The sequence below is a fragment of the Chrysemys picta genome, chromosome 8, assembly GCF_011386835.1.
Source record: "Chrysemys picta bellii isolate R12L10 chromosome 8, ASM1138683v2, whole genome shotgun sequence".
Taxonomy (NCBI): Eukaryota; Metazoa; Chordata; order Testudines; family Emydidae; genus Chrysemys; species Chrysemys picta.
Window position 1 is genome coordinate 54,906,482 of NC_088798.1, and position 22,549 is coordinate 54,929,030.

Sequence of the window (22,549 nt, forward strand, 5' to 3'; positions counted from 1 at the left end):
TGCTGCAAAGGGCATGTATCTCATGCTGGGATCCATGGCAGGGATTCAGGTAATGCAGATGTTCAGTTAGCAGCCATGGGCTGCAGGTGAACGAGCGGTTCGGGAAGGCTAGCCCTGGCCCCACCCCCTCTGCCCAAGGCCCTGCCCCTCCCCTTCCATCCCTCCCACCCCACTGGAGCCCAGATCACTCCACCGACTGTGGCCGCCAGCACCCCCCCGTGCTCCCAGCCCCGGAGCGTGGCGCGGCATGGCCCCAGTGCCCCCAGCCACGGACTTTGTGAGAACCTGTGTCAGCCTCTCAGGGCTTGTCTATACTTATCGCGCTGGTTCGGCGGCAGGCAATCGAACTTCTGGGTTCGATTTATCGCGTCTAGTCTGGACACGATAAATCGAACTCAGAAGTGCTCCCCGTCGACTCCGGTAATCCTGCTCGCCGCGAGGAGTACGCGGAGTCGACGGGGGAGCCTGCCTGCCGGGTCTGGACGGCGGTAAGTTCGAACTAAGGTACGTCGACTTCAGCTACGTTATTCACGAAGCTGAAGTTGCGTACCTTAGTTCGATTTGGGGGTTTAGTGTAGACCAAGCCTCAGCCACGGAATTCCGCATGGGAAGGCAACTGGAAGCAGGCAGGAGGGAGTCTGGTTGCAGAGCATGGGCGGGGCCACATCAGGCTGTTTGGGGAGGCTCAGCCTTCCCCAGCCTATGCTACCCGCCACCCATGTTAGCAGGGTTTCAGATAGGGATGCAAAGAACGCGTAAAAACAATAACCGTGTAACCAATTAAAATTCTATCAGTTACATGGTTAAACATTTAACTGAGGAATTATGGGTGCAGGGGGTACTGCAGCACCCCCATGTTTTCGGCACTGCACAGCTGCCAGCCCCATGCCCAGGGGTCCTGGCTGCCAGCCCCCCTGGAGTTCTGCACGGGGCGACAGCAGAGCCCCCAGTTGCGTGGCAGCAATCGGGACCCTGGGCGGAGTTTAATCGTTAACAGAAACTGATAAGCATCAAGCTTATCAGTTAACCGGTTAAACTTTTACATCCCTAGTTCTGGATAAACGGAAGTATACTGTGCAATAATACTAGTCCATAAGCTGTTTCGCGGCTTGCAAGAGGTGCTGGAGGGGGAGAGGGAAGAGAGGGGATGCAGCATGCTCGGGGAAGGGGCAGAAAGAGGCGGGGTGGGGCCTTGAGGGATGAGGTGGAGTGTGGGCGAGAAGAGGGACGGCGAGGCCAGGGACTGACAAGGGGCTGAGCTCCTTCAGGGAAAATTAGAAGCCAGCGCCTGTGTCCACAAGTACAGTAGTTCAGTTTAACATGCCAACCCTTACACTTTCATAACTGTTTTTAAACTAATGGTAGGAGACTGAAACCCTGATATTCAGCTTAAGCATGTCTATGTAAAATTATGCTTATGGATTAGTTTTATTAAGTTCCACGGAACTAATCACATATACCATTTGCAGCAAGGACAGCGCGTGACTCCTGCATTTGGGGAGGCTAGGCATGAGCATTGGAAGCTCCCTAGAAGCGAGGGGCTCACCAGCGCCCAGATTATGGCCCCGCCTCCTGCTCCACCCCAAGACCTGCCCTTGCTCGGCCTCCTCCCCTGAGGCCCCACCCATGCTCAACCTCCACTCCGCCCTAGGCCTATCCCCCTGCCCTGAGGCACCACCTGCTTGCCACTCGCGCCTCTCCACCCCAACTGGCGGGTGCGGGGAGAGGCAGAGTGAGGGCCTGACCCTGTGGGGGAAGGGACAGAGCGAGGGCAGGGCCACTGGGAAAGAGGATGAGCGGGACCTCAGGGCAGAGCAAGGGCATGGCTACAGCCCGGATGCCATTTCGGCGGTGGTGCTCCAAAGGCTGTGGCCAGCATGCCTCCAGAGGGAAGTGCACCACATCCTGTTTAGAGAGGCTTAGCCTCCCCAGGCCTCTTATACCCACCACCCGTGATTTGCAGGACTGGGGCCTGAGAACGTACACACTATTTAACTTTACAGATGTTAGACTGGCAGGCGCTACAACACTCAAAGTTAAGAATAATGTTCTCAATTCTGCTTTTGTGCCTTCCTATGCTGAAATTTAAGAATTGAAATCAGCCACAGATTTGAAATTCCTGTCTTGTCAGTTTGTACTGAAACTACCATTGTATTTAGACAGTTTGAGACTAAATCACATTAACTGCAATTTGCAGATTCCTGGAGAAACCAGCAACTCCAAGCTTTAAGAAACTTCTATTTATGGGGAGCTTGCAAGGGACAAAAATCTACCCCTTTACCTACTACATAAACCAATATTTGTACAACAACCTACTAAATCTGAACATCAAATGACAGCTAATATTAAAAACTACAAACGTGACTGCTTTTAAGTGCCAGGTCTAATGATAAATCCCAACAGCAATTCATACTGAGTACCACAAATAGCAGTTATTTTGTGCAGCAAAATGCCATACAATCCCAACTCTCTCCATCCCCTAAAATAAATGTTCAGCCATGCATAGTATTCCCAAACGCCTCCTGTAGTGTGGCACCAGTGTCCCAAGAAAGAAACAGGAGAAAGGAATTAGAGAAAACATAAGAATTTAAAGGTTGTGTGGGAGGTGGAGGGAGATAAAGAGCTTTAAAGCAACTTTATATAACTGCACTGAACAACTGCTGGCCATTAAAAAGCTGATCTCTTAACTACTCATGTTGAAACCTGCAAAATGTAAATCAAGCCTTTGTGAGACTAACTAAAATAGAGTCCCCTCAGGGCTCCACAAATACCACAGTGAAGTCACTGAACTGCTCAGCAAGCCATTCCCAGACCTTGATTTAACAAAGTCTCCAAAGGATTTCCTGACAAATCGCATAGTTAGTCATTTCTCCCAGATGAGAGATTTCTTCCAGATTAAATAATATTTACTACTTTGACAAAACACCACCTACATTATATAAAAAGATTAGAGGTCCAACTGATACCTACTAAAGCAGGGAAATTAATGAGCTAAAACTGTCTGACTCAACACACTGTGCTCACATATGAGAGAGTAAATGTAACCCCATACTAAAAAGTTAATATCCATTTTCAGTTTCATATCACTGCTTTACTTCATGACAAAACATTTATTTAGCATATGGTTAAAAGAAATCATGTCCAGGCCAAGACCTTCTCTTTCAAGCTTCCAACTCAAGTGATTTATAGACAAGTTAACAGGGGTTGTTTATAACTGAAAATGACAGACCTTCAAGTATACTAGCACTAGCAGGCACAACTATTCCCAGATAAAATGCACCTGTATCTTTAAAGATGCAGGAACCATCTTATTATAAGGAAAAAGATAAAAGTCCCCACTGGGCTGCAAAAGAATGCCTAAAAATATTAATGCAAAAGCCATATTGCAAGTAAGATTTCATATATCTAAGTGAGGAAATTCAAACTATAGTAACCACTTCTAAACCACCATCAAAAGCAGTAAGTAGCAGTTAGCAACAGTATGATGTTTTGGTTGTGGTTCCCACAACCACCCTAAGTTTGAACATTATAGCTTCTGCATGCAGAATTTCAGCTATTCTATTACATTAATGTAGTTCTTTGCGTTTAGTTTTCTTTGCGGTCATTTCATAAGAAAAAAACTTAAGAGTTAAAACACCAGCCTATGTTTTTAGTAAGGTAATTGGGTCAAACGGCAATTGGAATCTCAAATGCTGTTGTGTTCCAAAATAAATAAATAAATTAAAATTAAAAATGGTTGTCTCAGGTTTGTGTAGATAAAATGAGTTTAAATTAAGTTGTATTGTATATGCCTAAGGACAAGCTGCTGATCTGTATTTAAAAATCCTGGCTGCAGTGAATAAGCAGCAACTCCATCCTCAGGCTGAACATGAAAACTGGCTTCCTGCCTAGGTTTCCTTGTAAATGCCTTCAAATGGCAATCATGCCCCAAACTGTACTTCAAGGAGAGAGCATACGTAATCAGCCATGGTTACTCTCCTCAAAATAAAATACAGGGCACTGCTAGCTGAGTAGTCAGAAGGAAAATATAGTAATGTAGTTGGCCTGGTGCAAAAATAATCTATTTTTTCAAGTATGCACTGGTATTTACTAGGACACTGAGGCATGCAGTTATTTTTCAGTCTTGCGTTGAACACATTGGGAAGCTAGGCACTACCTGTCTACACTCAAATTTCAGCTGGGTTTGTAAATTGTGACATTAGCTCTAAAACGGATTTGTCTCTACAAACAACATAGTTAATACTCAGTTAACTGTGGCAACAGTTTCATCCTTAGCATGGATAGAGACCCTAATCATGCCTCTGTAAAGTGTATGGACAAGCCTCTTTCTTCAAGCTCTCTGTGTGATAAGTCACACGGAACACATCACCATGCTGGTAGTGCCACTCTTTGTGCATGTCATCTGGGCACTATTTCTTGCTGAGATACTATAGGATAGTTACCCAGACTGTCCTAGAATGTATTGGTGGGGATGCACGGATTCAACTGTATTGTGAAAAAAGCTTCTGATGGACACAGTTCATCTGTGTTTTATGTAAATGAGCCAGGCGAGGGTGTCACAAGATGCTTATAAAAACCAGGCTGAACTTGTAATGTAGACAGGGACTCTACTGTTTTGAACACCAACCAGTGTGCTGTGAATGCTGCCGCCGTATTAGCAGAAGGTTCGAAATGTTGGGATCAAAAGGTTCTGTGGCAGATGGAAAGAGTAGGAGTGCATGAACAAAGTGAAATGACAGTAGCAGCAAGAACCCTTGGGGAGGAGAGAAACAGGGATCAGTGTGGGAAAGTTAATGGGAAGCTGGGTCATTGGAGCAGGTCCAGGAGAGGGAAAATTAAAGGAAAGAGAAGAAAAGAGGACAGAAGACTGAAGGGAAAGAGCACAGGAAGAGAGACACAGGGCTTGTCTACACCACGCAGCTTTTAGCGACAAGGCTGTACTGACACAGCCTTGTCGCTAAAAGTGAGCGTGTGTAAACGCTCTTTGTCGGTACTTTGTCGTCACTTTTGCCAACAAAATACTTCCAGCCCTGCGAGTGGTGTTAGCTTTGTCAGCAGGCGAACGCTCCTGCCAAAAAAGCCACGTTCACACTGCCACTTGCGTCAGCAAAACTTTTGTCTTTCACGAAGGGGGGGAGGGGGCTTTTTTAAGTACCTGTGAAAGACAAAAGTTTTGTTGACAACTTTGCAGTGTAGACATACGCTCAGTGAAAAGTTTCCTTGAAAAAGGTATGTGAACGAGGGGCTCTCTCACAGTACTGAGATAACACAGATCGGTTGCTGCACAACCTGATTTTTGCTTAAATATAATAAACTTCAGCACTCAACTTCTTTTCCTGCTCCCTCAATGAATAAACTCTTTAAGGCAGTATTTATGTCTGGGGTGTGCATATAAACGGGCTCAATGGCAATACTAACAGCAATTAAGTACTAATTAACGTGGGTGGGAAATCAGGAATGCAGCAGGTGGTTTCAACTGGGGGAGAACCACAAATAGGTGGGTATATTATACCCAAACTTTTAATTGCTACCACTTAAAAAAAAAAGTGCAAAGGAAAAAGTAGTCACATACCATCACTTTCTAATCCCCATCCCCTCTTTAAATTGAAAATTAATGGTAGTTTAGGTATAAACGTGATCAAGTCATGATCACTTATAATGTGTGAGCAGAATAAAGTCCAGATGAGTAATCTAGATTCATGGTGTTTTAACAGGGCCAATTTCACAAAACTAAAAACAATTATGAGCCAGATCAGTTGGGAGAAAGAATTTAATCAGAAAAATGTGAATGATAATTGGGAATCATTTAAGAACATCTTGGCTTACTAGATGCCCAAAAAGTCAATCCTACAATTGAGAAAGAAGGCTGTACTGGTTAAAAAAATATGACCTGGGTTAGGAGGGAACTGAAGGAATCTATAAAAATAATACATAACAAATGGAAGAAAGAGGAGGACTATAAATCAGAAGTTAGAAATAGTAGAAAATTGATAATGGACGCAAAAGGACACAAGTAGTCTATGGCCAGCAGAGTTGAGGACAATATGGAGGAGTTTTTAAAATATATTAGGAACAAAAAGAATCCTAACAATGATATTGGTTCATTACTAGATGGAAATAGTAGAATCATCAACAATAATGTGGAACAGGCAGAAGCCTGTATTTGGGGAAAAACAGATGATATAGTCTCATCATATGGCGATAACACTCCTTTCATCCCACTAGTAATTCTAGAGGATTTTAAACAGAAGCTACTAACGTTTTAAAAATGTCTAACAGCAGGTCCAGACAACTTGCATCCAAGAGTTTTAAAACAGCTGGCTGAGGAGCTTCCTGGACCATTAATGTTGATTTTCAAAGAGTCCTGGAGCACTGGGGAAATTCCAGAAGAATGGAAGCTATGGTAGTACCTATTTTTAAAAAGGGTACACCGGATGACCTGAGTAATTATATGCCCCTCAGCCTGACTTCTATCCCAGGCAAGATAACAATATGAGAGTGGCCAATAGGAGACTCGATTAATAAAGAACTAAAAAGGAGAGTAATTATAAATAATGCAAATCAACATGGATTTATGGAAAACAGATCCTAACTAGCTTGATATCTTTTTCTGGAAGATGACAACCTGGAAGAAACAAAGTCATCATGAATAAAGTTTGCAGATGAGACAAAAATTGGGGAAGTGGTAAATAACAAGGAGGACGGGTTACTGATTCAGAGCAATCTGGATCACTTAGTAAACTAGGTGCAAGCAAACAATATACTTTTAATACAGCTAAATGTGTACATCTACGAACAAAGAATCCATGGAGGCTATAGGGTTATACTTACATAATGGGGAACTCTATCCTGGGAAACCATGATTCTGAAAAAGATTAGGGGGATGTCGTGGATAATAAGCCAAATATGAGCTCCCAGCATGACACTGTAGCCAAAACAGTTAATGCGATCCTGGGATGCATAAACAGGGAAATCTCAAATAGGAGTAGAGAGGTTATTTTACCTTCCACTCATGCGACTGCTGCTGGAATACTGTGTCCAGTTCTGGTGCCCAGAATTAAAAAAGGATGTTGATAAACTGAAGAGGATTCAGAGAAGAGCCACAAGAATGAGGAAAACTTGCCTTATAGCGACAGACTCAAAGAGCTTGATCTATTTAGCTTAACAAAGAGAAGGTTAAGGGGTGACTTGATTACAGTTTATCAGCAGCTACATGGGGAACAAATATTTAATAATGGGCTCTTCATTCTAGCATTGAAAGGTATAACATGATCCAATGGATGGAAGTTGAAGCTAGATACATTCCAACTAGAAATAAGGCATAATTTAAAAAAAAAAAAAAACAGCGAGTACTTAACCACTGGACAATTTACCAAGGGTCATGGTGGATTCTCCATCAGTGACAATTTTTATATCAGAATTAGATGTTTTTCTAAAAGATGTGCTCTGGGAATTATTTTGGGGGAGTTCTATGGCCTGTGCTATACAATAGGTTTGACTAAATGATCACACTGGTTCTTCTGGTCTTGGAATCTATGAAAGTGTTGTCACAGCCATAGCTTCAAGAATAGAGGACTCTAGATCTTCGATTTACAAATACACTTAGGATTCTTCATAACAGGTCAGCAGCTTGCATGGTGGAAAGAAAATAGTTAATTTGCACTTGTCTTGAATGGGTTAGTTGTGCCTGAAAAGTGGCTCTCTCTTAACCTGACTACCAATGCATTTAATTACTGAGATTGTAGTATCAAATAAACACTTTTTGAATTTACAAACTAGCCACTGAAAAATAAAAAGATGCTTCATACTGAGGTTTGCATCCCAAAGTGCACTATGTTCCAATGTACAAATGGCTATCATACCTGTTGCCCTCTCCCCTACTGTTTCATTATTAAATGTTCAATAGGCTGCAATGCACTCTGAGGGACATAGCCTCAGAGCATATGAAATCTGAACGGAACATGCAGTCACTCATTCATGCAAAGTGTGTGAAATTCATGCAAGGATGACTGGTGAAGGTACAGAGATGAGTCCAGAGCATTCAAGGCTAAAAACCATCTTACCCAGTTTACACTTTCAGTATGAGCCAGTGAACTGCACTTCTTACAGAAAGTCACTACAAAACAGCATAGCATCACACATAGTTTGACACTTAGAATTTTGCTATTTCTAAACAAAATTTCTACCACCACGTCAGTACACATGGAAGATTCCATCTACAGCAAGGTTACTATTCTTCAAAATTTCAGAGTATGAAGAAACTGCCTGGGAAAAAAAAAGAAAACTGGCAAAGCAAAAAAAGCACATTCCAAATAGCTCAAACTCAGCCAAATTATTTGTTAAGTTCAATTCTAAACTAAAAACGAGCAAGAGTACTAAAAAAAAAAAAACCCCACAAGAACCTGCAAACAGAAACTTGAAATTAATGTTCCGTCTCAACAATAACTATGCTGCAATACTAATACTACTCCTCTAACTTTTTATAGAGAAAATGCACTTAAAAAAAAAAGTCTTGGATGTACTGTAGATTCATAGATTCCAAGGCCAGAACAGACCACTGGGATCATAGCCTGACCTCCTGTGTCACACTGGCCATACAACTCCCCCAAAATAATTCCTTTTGAAATGTACATGTGGGCATATATAATGTTTTGTATTAGAGCATCTGTATTTAGACACGTCACCTTGAATGGTCCCTTGAAATATGTGTTAACTACTTATGCTAAACAATCTGTTCCACCTTGTATTTAGGGGGACATTCTGAGTATGTTTCCTAGACCTGAAAAATTTATACGATCTGAACGAAGAACTCTGTGTAATCTAAAAATCTTGTCTCTCTCACAAACAGAAGTTGGTTCAATAAAAGATAACACCTCGCCCATCTTGTCTCTAACACAGCTACAATAACACTGCAAGCAGCTTATGAATGTAGATATTCACATGACAATGGTAATGAGCAGCATGAAATGCCTATGAAATCCAATTCTGACTTTATATGGGGCTCATTAATAATACATTTGTCCAAAACAGAAAAGTTGAGAAAACAAAGTTATTGTTGTAGGAAGAGGATTTCTTTCTTCCTATAACAAATGTCCTGAATAAAAACTCTAAACAATGTATAAAAATAAAGATAAAAATGACTACACGAAATCTTAATAACCTCTCAAGATCTTCCTTCTCTTTATTAACTGTACTTGAATTGAGCCATCCTATACAATAAAACCCATTACTAACGGCAATACTATGAGATTGCTTTTTTCTGGCCTTTGTAGTAGGTGCCTGCACAAAAGTGCAATTCATATAAAGGAACACTTGAAGATACTGACATTTTAGTGTCCTCTGCAACAGGTCAATGCTGTTCGCAGGGGACCATTAGTACAGGACACATTATAGTGAACTATAATCTGCATGTCCTTGAATGTATAATGTTTAAAACAAAGTATTTATTAGTTTGGGGACATGAGAATTTTTTAAAAGGTATCTTGGTCCTTCTATTTTGAAATTAGACAAAGAATGCTAAAGCATAAAATGACTAACTTATCTGAGAGACGTTCCTAGTTCCACCTAGACATTTACTCTTATTCAGTCCCATATGTTAAATCAGAAGATTTTTAACTAAGGCCTTGTCTACACTGGCAAATTTCTGCACAGTAAAGCAGCTTTCTGCACGGTAACTCCCAAGGTGTACACACTGTCAAGACATTCAGTGCGAAACTGCGCAGTTGTAGCGCTTTAAAAAAAAAAAAAAACACCCCGACAAGAGGCGTACAGCTTTCTGCGCTGAGACTACAGCGCTGTGGCGCCAGTGTAGACACCGTGGTCAATTACAGAACTGTGAATGGCCTCTGGGAGGTGTCCCTCAACGCCTGTTCTTACCTTGCTGATCATCAGTTTGAACTCTACTGCTCTGCCCTCAGGCAACCAACCGTCATCCCCACCTCATAAATTCCTTGGGAATTTTGAAAGTCCCCTTCCTGTTTCCTCGGTGATGCATGCAGTGGTCTCAGCGCATCTTTCCAGGTGGCCATGAATGCGCCACACACCAGGCGATCCCCTGCTTGGAGCAATGCCAAATTGCTGGACTTCATCAGCATTTGGGGAGAGGAGGCTGTCCAGTCCCAGCTGCTCTCCAGTCGTAGGAATTATGACACCTATGGACAGATTTCACAATGCATGACAGAAAGGGGCCATGACCGGGACACACTGCAGTGCAGAGTCAAAGTGAAGGAGCTGCAGAACACCTACCACAAGGCGTGGGAGGCAAACCGCCACTCCGGTGCTACGCCCACAAGCTGCCGGTTCTACGAAGAGCTGGATGCAATACTCGGTGGCGACCCCACCGCCACTGTGAAGCCCACTGTGGATACTTCGGTGGCTCGCGTGTCAGTCGAGAGTGTACCAAGCCAGGAGGAAGAAATCTTGGACGAGAATGTGGAGGGGGACCCAGAAGCAGAGGATGGCTCGGAGGTCAGAGATGCATGCAGCCAGGAGCTCTTTTCTACCCCAGAGGAGGCTAGCCAGCCACAGCAGTCGGATGTTGGCAAAGCGCAAACAGGAGAGGAGGTCCCTGGTAAGTGGATTTGATTTTGGGAATCGCTGAAGTGAATTGTGGGGGGCAGGAAGGTTGCAGAAATCAGGCTTGTCTCCCACCGCATGCCCAGTCTGAGCAGCGGAACAGGCTGTTGATTGACTCCCTCAGTTTATGGGAATCTCCCTCAGAGATCTCCGGGAAACTCTCATGGAGATAGTGAGCAATCTGCTGCTGCAGGTTCTTCAGCAGAGCTGCTTTGTTTCTTGCCCCATTAACAGTAACTTTCCCGCACCACTGTGCTGTCAAAGGCAGGGGGAGGGGCGGGGGAGAACCATTGCTGCACACAGGCTAGCTGCATAGGGGCCAGGACAGAAGCCGCAGTCTTGGAGGAGACCCTCCCCTGATTCCCTGCTCACCCTCAGCAGCATGATGATCACATCCTGTGGAAAGTGTGGGGACAGGAATGATTATTAGCCTCCTCCCCCCCCCCCCCCCCCCCCCCAGTACTGGCTCTCCCCAAGAGCCACATGCCCAGTGTACAGCAGGGTCCTTGAAGATTGATTTACCCTACCCCCTATGGCTACTCACCATTTAGGGGGTCTTGTGGCTCATGTGTGCTTGCCTGGGGTCAGCCAGTTAGTGACAGGTGTGTGAGTACTGGCTGTGTATTAAATCACTGAACCAGTGTTCTGCGTGTTGCAACCAATACTGCTTCTGTAAAATGCTGTGTTTAAACATCACAGAGATGACCTTGGGAGCCCAGCCTCCCTCTTTGTTATCGGCGGCTGAACAGCTGCACAGAATTAGAAAGCGGCCAAGAAGAACTTGGGGTACATCTTCACTACCCGCAGGATTGGCGGGTAGTAATCGATCAGGGATCGATTTTATCCCCGAACGCACTCCCCGTCAACTCCGGAACTCCACCAGAGCAAGAGGCGGAAGCGGAGTCGACGGGGGAGCTGCGGCAGTCGATCCCATGCCGTGAGGACGGGAGGTAAGTCAATCTAAGATACGTCTTAGATCGTCTCTCCCCCCCCCCCCCCCCCCCCCCAAGTGTAGACCAGCCCTAAGGAGGACTTTCCACGTGACATTATGATGCCCTCCGCCACTAAGAAACAGGAATTGAAGGAGTGGTGGGACAGCAAGAAGAGGGACTGAAAGGAGAACGCGGCACGCCAGAATAAAACCACAGAGCGGCTCCTAAATGTTATGAAGTGCCAAGCAGACATGCTCTTCTAGGCAATACTAGCTCTGCAAACCAAGCAGCTCTGCGCCCGCCCTCCTATGCGGCCGCTGTCACAAAACTCTTCTTCATGCCCCCCCCCAGACACCATCAACATACTCTTATCGACCTCTTGTCTCCTCCAGTCTATACCTGCGACATTCCACTCCTCCCCTATCACAGTCCAGCACTGTGGACTCGCACTATCCACTGCACTCAACACCTATCCCTCTGCAGTTTGGCCCTGCTGAAATACAGTACCTGCTGCATTGTACTCCAAAGGAGAAGATGGGAGATGATCCCTGGACATACACACATTTTTTTTTGCCACCCCAGGACCCCACCTCTTGGGACCTTCCCTTCCCCCATACCCCAGAGTTTTTTTGTTTGACTCTCTCCTCCGGTTGTTGTTTTTTAATAAAAGAATTATGTTGGTTTGAAAGCAATCTTTATTCTATTAATTGAAAGCAAAACAAGCCCTGCAAAGTAACGTACAATGATGTTAAACCCTCATATTGCATCATCTGCACCAATCACCTCCTAGCATTACAGGCACTGCACTCCTGAGCATACCAACAAATATTAATGGCTTTCAGCTTCAAATTGCTGCCTCAAGGCATCCCTGATCCTTATAGCCCTAGGCTGTGCCCCTCTAATAGCTCTGGTCTCTGGCTGTTCAAACTCAGCCTCCAGGCACTGAGCCTGTGCAGTCCATCCCTGAGTGAAGCTTTCACCCTTCCCACCACAAATATTATGGAGCATACAGCTATAAGCATAGGAATACCGTCATCGGCCAGGTCCAGCTTCCCATAGAGGCAGCTCCAGCGGGACTTTAAACGGCCAAAAGCACACTCAACAGTCATTTTGCACTTGCTCAGCCTGTTGTTGAACCACTCCTTGCTGCTGTCAAGTTGCCCCGTGTATGGCTTCATAACCCACAGCTTTAAGGGGTAGGTGGGGTCACAATGGGCATTTCAACTTCCCTGATGGTGATCTTCCAGTCTGGGAAGAAAGTCCCCGCTTGCAGCTTCCTGAACAGGCCAGTGTTCCGAAAGATGTGTGCATCATGCACCTTTCCGGACCAGCCTGCGTTTATGTCTGTGAAACACCCACAGTGATCCACAAGCGCCTGGAGAACCATTGAGAAATACCCCTGGCGATTAATGTACTCAGTGGCTAGGTGGTCTGGTGCCAGAATTGGAACATGCGTGCCATCTATCGCCCCTCCGCAGTTAGGGAAGCCCATTTGTTCAAAGGCATCCACAATGTCACGCATGTTGCCCAGAGTCACAGTCTTTTGGAGCAGGATGCAATTAATGGCCCTGCACGCTACCGTCAACACAAGTCCAAGGGTTGACTTTCCCACTCCGAACTGGTTAGCGACTGATCGGTAGCAGTCTGGAGTAGCCAGCTACCACAGTGCAATTGCCACGTGTTCTCCAACGGCAGGGCAGCTCTGATTCTCATGTCCTTGCCAATGCAGGGCTCAGGCGAGCTCATCACACAGTCCCATAAACGTGGCTTTCCTCATCTGAAAGTTCTGCAGCCACTGCTCATCATCCCAGACATGCATCACGATGTGATCCCACCATTCAGTGCTTGTTTCCTGAGCCCAAAAAGCAGCATTCCACTATGCCACAAGCAATCTCGTGTCATAGCTAGTACACGTGGCGAGATCAATGTCACACTCCTCTTGCCTTTGTAGTTTAAGGATAACTCCACTGCCACTTGTGACGTGTTGGTCAGAGCAAGCAGCATATTGGTTAACAGTCTGGGATCCATTCCTGCAGCCAGAAGAAACAGGGGGTGCAGTACACAAACCACTGAAAGATGGCGCCAAATGCAGACAGAAGCACAGGGATTGCTGGGATGCGAAGCAGCGCATCACGGGGCACTGGAACAGGACCCAGGATGCCCCGCGACCCACTCTGCCTTCCCACAACACTTAGCTGCAGAAGAGGAAGAGGTGCTCTGTGAGATAGCTGCCCAGAGCGCACCGCTCTGAATACCACTGCAAGTACCACAAAAATGTGCACACACTATTGCGCAGGCAGCTGACCATTGAAGGGAAACCACTGCTGTGTGTTCACACTCTCTCTGAGCAGCACTTTAACTCCCAGCGCTGTAACTCTGCCAGTGTAGACATGCCTTAAGTCTGCCTTTTAGTTACTCAAGCACCAAACAGCATCTGAACCATTTAACACTTAAAAAAAAAAAAAAAACACTTCCCTTTCCTCCACACTGAGATAGCTTAAACAGCTGAATCAATTTTGGTGAAATTTCAACAGGGTCAAAAGTTTGCTTCTAAGTTGAAACCAAGCTTACGAAGTTTTATTCCAAAGCTAATTTTTTTGAGAATACTCAAGCGACCATGATATCCTGTTGCTGAACGCTTAGACTTAAATTTCCAATCTCCTCTTTTAATTGACAAGAAACATTGCCGCTGTAAAATATTTATATATCATCCTCGATACACTTGGTGTTAAATAGTACCTTAGCCGCCAAAGAGCTTTTCAGATCACATGTACTTCAGCCACCACTGAAGCACAAGTCACCTCATGTTGGTGAATCTCACTCTTTTAAAATGAACTTTACTACACATCCTGTTACTTTTTCACATGCCAAAGAGTAGTTTTTTGAATTTTATGGTGCTATATCTGCCAGAGTAACAGACAGCACTGTTCCCGTATAGAAGTTCGTTCAACATGACCAAAAAGTGGAATTGTTTAATTTAGCCCAGAACCCTTAGCAGCAACTCATCCACTTTAGAGTAACAGAATAGTGAGCACATGAGCAGAGAAATCTAACACATTTACTGCAGGAAGTATTTATTCCATTTCCTTTGTTTTTCTTGTCAACCGTTCCCTTTCAGAATTCCAAGTCTGATGTCTACAAGCTTATCCTGCTTTGTGCATTAAGAATGAGACAGTTATTGCTCTGCAGATAGCAGAAGCTGAGATTTATTGCAAAACCCTATGTTTAAGTGTTTGTTTCAAGCACAATGAGATCTGAATCTACAGCCTAACCGGCAAGCCTTTAACTTTGTAGATCTTTAAGCACTTCCCTGCAGTTTTCATTTATGATTTGTTTATATACCTAACTGTTAATTTTGAATGTATACATTGCCAAACTTCATAAATATAATTACATTTAAAAAAATGCAATCCAGAAGCGTGAAAAGTATTTCTAGCACTGAATCAAAACCTTTGCTAAGACCCCATTCAATTAAAAAAAAACAAAAAAACAGTAAACACACAAATCAAAGAAAGGGAGAATCCACAGAGGATAGCCTGCTTGTATACAGCAGAAGTCACTTTCAGTAATTTATTACCAGCTGAGGCAGACACATGTACCTTTGTTCTCTGTATGATAGGATTAAGCTTTGTGGCCTTTAATTAAATTTGAATACCACAAAGCAACAAGTTAACTCTGATAAAAAAAAAATCTTTAAAGTGCCAGACAAACACACACAGAGCAACATTATGCATGGTCCGATCCATCCCTCTACTCCTTTCTCACTCCCTCCCTCCACCCCCCCCCCAAAAAAGTGTATTGTGCAGTTTTCATCAGGTTTACATTTTTTTCTTTCTTTACTATGACTAATCTGTTCAGTGGATGGGAATGGGCATAAGTTGCCATGGAGATCTCCAAGTTTCAACACAAAAGTTAAGGGGCAACTGGCCCTCATTACCTTATCTCAAGGAAAATTCAGATAGGGTCATTATTAGAAGGCAAAAAGGAAAGGATGAGGAGCATGGGAGTGGGACAAAATTTCTGACAGGCTGCGGCGGTTCTATTAGTTTAAAGGGGGTGGTTGTGAAGAGAGGAAGAAGTAGAGTCCTTGTTTGGGAAAAGGAGAAATCATGCAACTCTAGTACAAGAAGCAGGGAGGGGACGGGGAGAGCTCCTGTTCGTTTAGGACAGGCAGACAGAAGGGAAGAACTAGATTTCTTATTTTAGGAATTAAGTGTAGAGATGGGCCATGTATGCAGGAGAGACTCTACTAGTGGAGGATATTTTGGAGAAAGGGAGGAGGAATAGTGAAGCCTCTGGTCATGCAGGAACAAGAAAGGAAAAGAAGGTTTCTCCGTTGATTTAAGCACTAGGTATTAAGCACTAGGTACAGGACGGTTGTGCATGAGATGGCAAAACCAGCAGTGCATACAGATGGGTCTTTGCTAGTGCAGGTTGCAAAGGGAGAGGTAGTGATCATCCGGCACAGGGACCCCAATACAATACAGACAGAAGGGAATGATTGAGGAGTGCATACATATAAAGTTACGATTCTTTTATGCTTTTACAGTGCGGGTCACTGAAATTTTAGAAGCCACACAAACTATTAAAAGGGGTTAACAAGCTTGCTCTGAAATTAGCCCTGCTCTTTTCATCCTTGAATTCCAAGCACTCACACCTCCCTTCCCTCTTCCTCTCCCAAACCCATCTTTGCTCTTCAGTTTGCTATTGCGGGAAGCCTTAGGTGGAAAGCTGTTTTTTTTCCCACCCGGGTTTGGAAATGCATACATGTAGCCGTGCCTCTAGTGGTGCAGATGGCATGGAGGAAAGGGGAGTACGCGAGACCGTGCTCCTGTAGGACGGGGACACCGCAATGCAATGCAGAGAAGTGAAGTGTGTGGAGGGGGAAGGCATGCACGTGTACCCACTGTTCCTGAGTCGGAGAAGTGTGTGGGGGGGGGAGACGGGTACCGGTCCCTTCCGGGCCTCTGCGGGAGGGGGAATGGCCTAGGGCGGGGACAGGCGGAGCAAAGCGCAGTCCCCCGCGGGGGAGGGTCCCGGTGACTTACCCAGGTGCAGGGTGAGGTTGATGGCGCTGGGGTACTGCACCCCAGCCAGCATGGTCTGGCTCTGCCACCAGGTGGTGTCGGCCTGGTTGTAGTCGGTGAGGAAGGCGGCGCCGTGCTGCAGGTGGGGCTGGGCGGCATCGCACAGGTGGCAGGACTTGGTGACCCCGGTCACGCCGGTCTGCACGCAGTACTCCTCGGCCGGCGAGCCGCACGTGTTGGTGGCCACCACGGTCACGTTGAAGGCGGCGTTCACGAATTCGGGCATGCAGCGCTGCGGCCGCCCGCTCGCCTCGTCCACGCATTCGTCCATGGCGGCGGCGCAGCGCCCGGCCAGCTCCAACAGCAACAGCAAAGGCAGCACCCCGCGACCCATCCTCGGCCGACACCAGCGACGCCTTGCGCGGCGCGAGATGGAGCAGCAGCCGCCTACCAAGCGGCTCGCGCCGTGAGCCGACGGGGGCGCGAGACGCGGCGGCAGTTGAGCTGGTGGGCGCGCGCTGGCTGCGTGCGGAGAGGCAGCCTAGGAGCAGCGAACGCTCGGGCGGCTCCCGCTGCTCTGCGGCTGATCAGGCAGAGGGGAAGCGGGCCCGGCCGGAGGAGGAGCAGGAGCCACAAAGGGGTGGGGGCTGCGCGCGCGGTGCACGCTGGGAGACATCCCTCCCCCTTCCCCTTCCCGGCCGGGGCAAGGGGACTTGGGTTTCAGGAGCGCTCGGTTGTTTCCGTGGTGACCCCCCTCCCCGGAATGCTTTGGAGGGCGGACGAGCGCATGGGGACTTAAAGGAGCCGTGCTGGGGAGCGGTGCACCCACAGGGCTGCGTCTCTGGGCGGGACAGGGAGCTGCAGCTTATGGATCCCCGCACGACAGAGCTTTGCGGGGCGGGGGCTGAACTCCCCACTCGGGACCAGCTGCAGACGCGCGCCTCCAGCCCGTAGCATGCAGCCCACGGAAATCAAGTAACATTCAAACTCTCCAGCTGGGTGAGAATTCCCCTCTCTGTATCAAACCCGGAGTCTGAGCTGGGGGCGGAGGGGCTCTCACTCTGCGCACCCCTCTCCCCCGAGCTAGCGGCAGCTCCATGGGGGACTCCATGCTGCTGAAGAGCCTCCAGTCCAGGGCTCTACAACTAACAGTCCGTCCTCTGCTCCTGCTTAGCACGGCACTCTCTGGTCTCAGGGTCCCCACCTCTCCCTCGGGCACTGGAACAGGCTGGCAGATCACACAAAATCAGGGCCGGCTCCAGGGTTTTGGCCGCCCCAAGCAGCCAAATAAAAAAAAAAAAAAAAAAAAAAAGCTACGATCGCGATCTAAAAAAAGCCGCGATCGCGATCTGCGGTGGCAATTCGGCGGGAGGTCCTTCACTCCCAGGCGGAGTGACGGACCCTCCGCCGAATTGCCACCGAATACCTGGAACTGCCGCCCCTGTCCCGACCGGCCGCCCCAAGCACCTGCTTGAGAAGCTGGTGCCTGGAGCCGGGCCTGCACAAAATGCAAGACAATACTAGGAATTAAGGATCATACTTAGAATAACTAGGGCAAAAATTCTATGCCGTGTTGTTTGTTATAGCTGTGTCTGTCCCAGGATAGTGTGTGTGTGGGGGGGTGAGGTTAAACCTTTTATTGGACCAACTTCTGTTGGTAAGAGAGACATAAAAAGGTACATAAAAGGTTGTTACAAGGAGGTGGGAGAAAAATTGTTCTTCTTAACCTTTGAGGCTAGGACAAGAAGCAATGTTCTTAAATGGCAGCAAGGGCAGTTTAGGTTGGACATTAGGAAAAAGTTCCTAACTGTCAGGGTGGTTAAACACTGGAATAAATTGCCTAGGGAGCTTGTGGAATCTCCATCTCTGGAGATATTTAAGAGTAGGTTAGATAAATGTCTATCGGGGATGGTCTAGACAGTATTTGGTCCTGCCATGAGGGCAGGGGACTGGACTCGATGACCTCTCGAGGTCCCTTCCAGTCCTAGAATCTATGAATTAAGATGAATCAAAAATGAGAATTCTACCAAGCCACCTAGCTATCTAGAGGAGGTAGCGAGTTACTAAAAAAGGAGTCAAAAAGTAAATCAGACACTGAGTACAAGTTGCAAGTAGGTATCAGTACCTAAATAAAATATCAAAGAAGCTGGTCTCTCCAAAGGAGAGTCTCAAATGCTAAAGTCATATGTAAAAGAATAGTATCAGGGGGGTAGCCGTGTTACTCTGAATCTGTAAAAAGCAACAGAGGGTCCTGTGGCAGCTTTAAGACTAACAGAAGTATTGGGAGCATAAGCTTTCGTGGGTAAGAACCTCACTTCTTCAAATGCAAGACATCTGAAGAAGTGAGGTTCTTACCCACGAAAGCTTATGCTCCCAATACTTCTGTTAGTCTTAAAGGTGCCACAGGACCCTCTGTTGCTTTTTATGTAAAAGAACGAATTTCAAAGGCAGTCAGCAAGACACATAATGGAGTCACATAGGAAAAACTCAGATGACCAAAGCTGCACAACATACCACCTCCAGACAGTCTCTTCCTTGGTTCTAAATATTCAACAATTTTCTAGCCCCAAGAAATTTTTTTCTATATATTTTTCTATGGTTTGCACTATAATTTGTTAAATATATTACAGTAGTTCCCTTGCCTCATTCTGCAGCCTCAAGAATTTTGTGGGAACATAGGGCCAAAATCAAACCTCATGGAAATTAGTGCAACTCCATTGACTTTGGGGCAGTTGCACCTGCTTACATTAGGTCTGAATTTGGCTCTGAGTAGTATTTGTTGGACAAGATTAGAGCACTATTTCTTAGCCTGGCTCCCCCATCTAACCTCTGCTCTCCTCACAAATAAAATTTTGGTTATCCAATACCCTGGTACCATTCAGTAAAATACAGCCACTCCTGCAGGGAGAAATCCTCTCACTAAGTGAGGTGCAAGTGGAGTTGCAAGCAACATGTAAGGAGGGAATTTAATACAACTTTAATAAGTCATACAAGTCAGGGTGAGTTCAGGCCCCCAGAAGCTAGAAGGCTTTAGCTGCTTTAAAATGCATTTGAGGTATTTCCTGTCATTAAGATTCTTTGCACTTTAGTCTTTTTGGGGGGATTAAGGGGGGGGGAGGAAATAAGGGAGGAAGTGGAGATGCTGGGAATGGAATACATTTTTCCCTTGGGTACATAAAACTAACTGTAAAATTTAGCCAAATTGACTGTTTACTTTAAGTTCTCTGTAGCTTCCCTTTAAAATTCTCTCATTATCTACATTCCAACATCCTGCTGAATCATAGATTATTAGTGTCCCTATTTCAGAGTGGTAGCTGTGTTAGTCTGTATTTTCCACTGCATGCATCTGATGAAGTGGGTTTTAGCCCATGAAAGTTTATGCTCAAATAAATTTGTTAATCTCTAAGGTGCCACAAGTACTCCTCGTTCTTTTTAGTGTCCCTATGACTTATCTTGTAGCTTCTGGGCCAGAATATCCTGAAGTTTCAGATTAGGATTTAGCAGCTAAGGTTACTAGGAGAGTGGACGGAATAACAGGAATACGTGGGTCATTTTCAGTATTTACCCATTGGTTTCATTAACCAAGAAGCAAAGTTTTATACTTTTTTTATAATAGTATTAATTTATTTAAAATTTTATTAGTTGTCTTACAAAAGCCAATGTAAAAAAATCTACTTGTGATTGTAATTTTGTATGATTAGGTGTTTAACATTTCTATATCTCCCTTTAGTAGTACAGTTTGTAAAAATTTGGAAGGAATTATTTTAAAGGCTATTAACATCAAGAAACGTAAAGTTTGTCAAGATTTTTAAGTCAGTTACTAGTTGCCAATGAGACTTAACCCTAAAAAATCTGAAAGCATACCAGAGGTTTTTTTTAACTAATGGGGGTTGGGAGTGAGAATCACAGTCAGCCTTATAATGGAACTCCAGTTGCAACTATAACTACTGCTTCTGCATAATGGATCCTTACCTTACTTTTGTGAGGTAGATAAGTATGATCCTCATTTTACATATTGGCAAAACTTAAGCAGAGAAAAAATAAGGGGCTTACTCAAAGCCACAGGGTAAGTCAAACAGAGCAAGTAAAGAAAACACTCTAAATGATCATAAAGAATGGCAGAATTATATGTCTGTTTATCAGATTGGTGTATTCCCCTCCTTTTCTTTTTAAATTCCTAAGAAACTCATCCTCCTGGACATTATGCTGTCTGAACCCAGATCTCTGTAGTGCTTGGAGGCATCAGCTCTGCCAGACATGACTAAGGCTGGGTTCTGATTTATTGCTACTAACAATGAGACAGCTATCACTATGGGATCTCCCTGCAACTTTTCAGATTCAGGAATGCAGACAAACCTATGTTTGCTCTTGTGTAAACTCAGATCTCCTGCTATGTAGAAAAAGGGTATTTCTCCAGAGATTTGTTTAGTAAACAGGAAACATCACTCCATTAGATATGAGTTGATTGACAATTGAAGAAAACTGACATTCTCTGCATCACCTTTATACTTCATAGCCAAGAGCCTTATGTCTACAGGGGAGTGAGATGCTAGATCCCTCATAGCAATGCCATATTAATGCAGCTAGTATTCCAACAGCATCAGCTTCCTCAACATAGTACCACACATATTTCAGTTTAAAATAATTGTATTTTGTTAATTTAAAATTGAGAATATGGCATTTTGGTGTAACAGCATGAATGGTTAATGAAGGCCTAGATTGTGCCTGGCCCTGCACAGGTGTGCAAAAGGGGAAAGGTACAAGGTATCAATGCCCAGGAACTGAGTCTAGCTAGTATTGCAAGCCTCCAAAAGGAGGACAGGTGTAAAAAGAAACATTGGGGATCCTCAGGGTTCAGAGAGCAACCTAATGTACACGATCACCACCAAACTAGAAGAAAGTGACAATTGTGAATATCAGCCTCAAGATGTAACAAAAGTGCTATGGCTGTGTCTTCATGGCTAAAAAAAGACACATTTTTACTACAGGTTAACAAACACATTAGCTACTCCACTGTAAAATCCTAGTGGAGACAAGACACTGTAGTTCTACCACAGTGTAAACTAGTAAACCATGGATTTGGGGGTGGGGATAGAGTGCTGACATCACCTTGCTACCTTGTGGTAAAAACAACAAGTGCTTTTTTTCTGCTAGGATTTTACAGCTGTCTTGCCAACTTGTCAGCTGACAGAGACCTATTCTTTGCAAACATCTCTTACCTCAGACCCAACAAACTCACTACACCAAACGTCTTACAGGATATTTACCCATAAAGAGTAACATGTAAGATATCTACAGAAAGCTCATAACTTGTCAACCCCAAATTATTGAGCGGTAATAGTCAAACTTTTCCCTCACCCCACTATAGGGTTACACGAAACATTGTAATATAATCCAAGATGATATAGTAGAACCTCAGAGTTACGAACACCTTGGAAATGTAGGTTGTTTGTAACTCTAACAGAACATTATGGTTGTTCTTTCAAAAGTTTACAACTGAATATTCACTTAATACAGTTTTGAAACTTTACTATCCAGGAGAAAAGTGCTGCTTTCCCTTTATTTTTTTTAGTAGTTTACATGTAACAGTACTGCACTGTATTTGCCTTTTTTTTTGTGTGTGTCTCTGCTGCGGCCTGATTGTGTACTTCTGGTTCCAGATGAGATGTGGGGTTGACTGGTCAGTTCATAACTGAGGTTCTATTGTGCAACTTTTTTAATTTGTCATTTGAATTCTGAATGTAAGTAAACATAACCGTGACGTTGTGCAGTCTATATGGTTTTATAAAAACATGATAATAAGTGAATATAATGTAACTGGGATAGTTTTAGAAAAATATGGTAATAAATGAATATAACGTAACTGGGATATGCTTCATGCAAAAGGTCTCTTGTAAGGTATCATTACAAAGCTTATAATCTACTGAATATGATTATCAGATTTGTATAAATGTACCACTCTTGTATCTAAAACTAGAAATATAAAATATAACTCTGAGGGCCTATTGTAATTAT

The 22,549-nt window shown here is 44.7% G+C and overlaps 1 protein-coding gene across 1 annotated transcript in view; it reads right to left on the reverse strand.

Annotated features, from left to right (window-relative positions):
• Positions 1-17,064, reverse strand: part of LAMC1 (laminin subunit gamma 1) — a 131,183-nt gene extending 114,119 nt beyond the window's left edge. Inside the window, exon 1 of the mRNA XM_005290743.5 lies at positions 16,556-17,064. Coding sequence (XP_005290800.1) covers positions 16,556-16,928 — 373 coding nt within the window. The 5' untranslated portion in view covers positions 16,929-17,064. The remainder of the gene's footprint in view (positions 1-16,555) is intronic.
• Positions 17,065-22,549: the final 5,485 nt, after the last annotated feature.